General features: G+C 42.8%; 1 protein-coding gene across 1 annotated transcript in view; it reads right to left on the reverse strand.

Moving 5' to 3' along the window:
• Nucleotides 1–913, reverse strand: part of LOC116685763 (uncharacterized) — an 8,198-nt gene that overhangs the window by 7,181 nt on the left and 104 nt on the right. The window contains exons 2-4 of the mRNA XM_032510687.1: nucleotides 540–611; nucleotides 262–432; nucleotides 68–164 (exon numbers count right to left, since the gene is read on the reverse strand). Coding sequence (XP_032366578.1) covers nucleotides 68–164; nucleotides 262–432; nucleotides 540–611 — 340 coding nt within the window. The remainder of the gene's footprint in view (nucleotides 1–67; nucleotides 165–261; nucleotides 433–539; nucleotides 612–913) is intronic.

Consider the following 913-nt stretch of genomic DNA (forward strand, 5'->3'; position numbering starts at 1 on the left):
CCAGTATTAGTTTTATTTGCTGTATATCAAGGGAAAAAAGCCACAGCATAAGAGATGAAATACTGACCCATTGAGCAAGCAGCCACCAGGTCAACCACGACTGAAACCCAGCTTAGTCGGGACAACAGGGTTGCATGGACCACCTCTACTGGAACACCATTCACCTGGGGGAGCAACACAAACTCCTTTGTGCTATGCTTTACTGTACAAAACAGTTCAGGAATTTCAAGACACAGACTAAACTCTGCATCACTGGTTTACCTTAGTGGTGTATGATTCAGGTTGTCCATACGGAGTACGAAATACAAGCCTTCCATCTGTCAAGTCAAATGTATATCCACTCATCTTAGCCGTGTTAAGGCTAATGGGCAACTCCCCCGGCTGCGCCGTCTGAAACATCACCTGCCAATCTGAAGCGGCTGAGGCATAGGCCTGAACAAAGCACATTGTTAAACCGCCATTTAATTGATATACAACAAATTTGAGCATGTTCTATATTGCAAATTTCACACATTTCCCAGAATACATGTCAACACTACCCTTTTGAAAACAGCACCCCAGTCACCCTTCTTTATCCCAGTTGGACAGGCCATATCACTCCTCATAGACACCTACAAGAAAACAGGGGTAGATCAAATTTGGAAATTCACATTTTACGTAAGATGCAACCAAGCTTATCATGTAGTTGACCTCACAGGAGACCTCTCTGGAGACCAGGGAGAGGGAGAGAACAGGTTTTGTTCAAAGCATAGCGACTTCCTCCTTGGTTGTCAAATCAGGTTGAAGTTGAATGTGAATACTTCATCCTCCTGAAACAGTCAAATAACTGTTATGAAAACATTTTTCCCTGAAAAAAAGGCTAACCATATTGTATATAACCCAAAACTGTTTTGTACGGACCTTGTTGTCAGTG

This window comes from Etheostoma spectabile, unplaced genomic scaffold (genome assembly GCF_008692095.1).
Source record: "Etheostoma spectabile isolate EspeVRDwgs_2016 unplaced genomic scaffold, UIUC_Espe_1.0 scaffold270, whole genome shotgun sequence".
Classification (NCBI taxonomy): domain Eukaryota; kingdom Metazoa; phylum Chordata; class Actinopteri; order Perciformes; family Percidae; genus Etheostoma; species Etheostoma spectabile.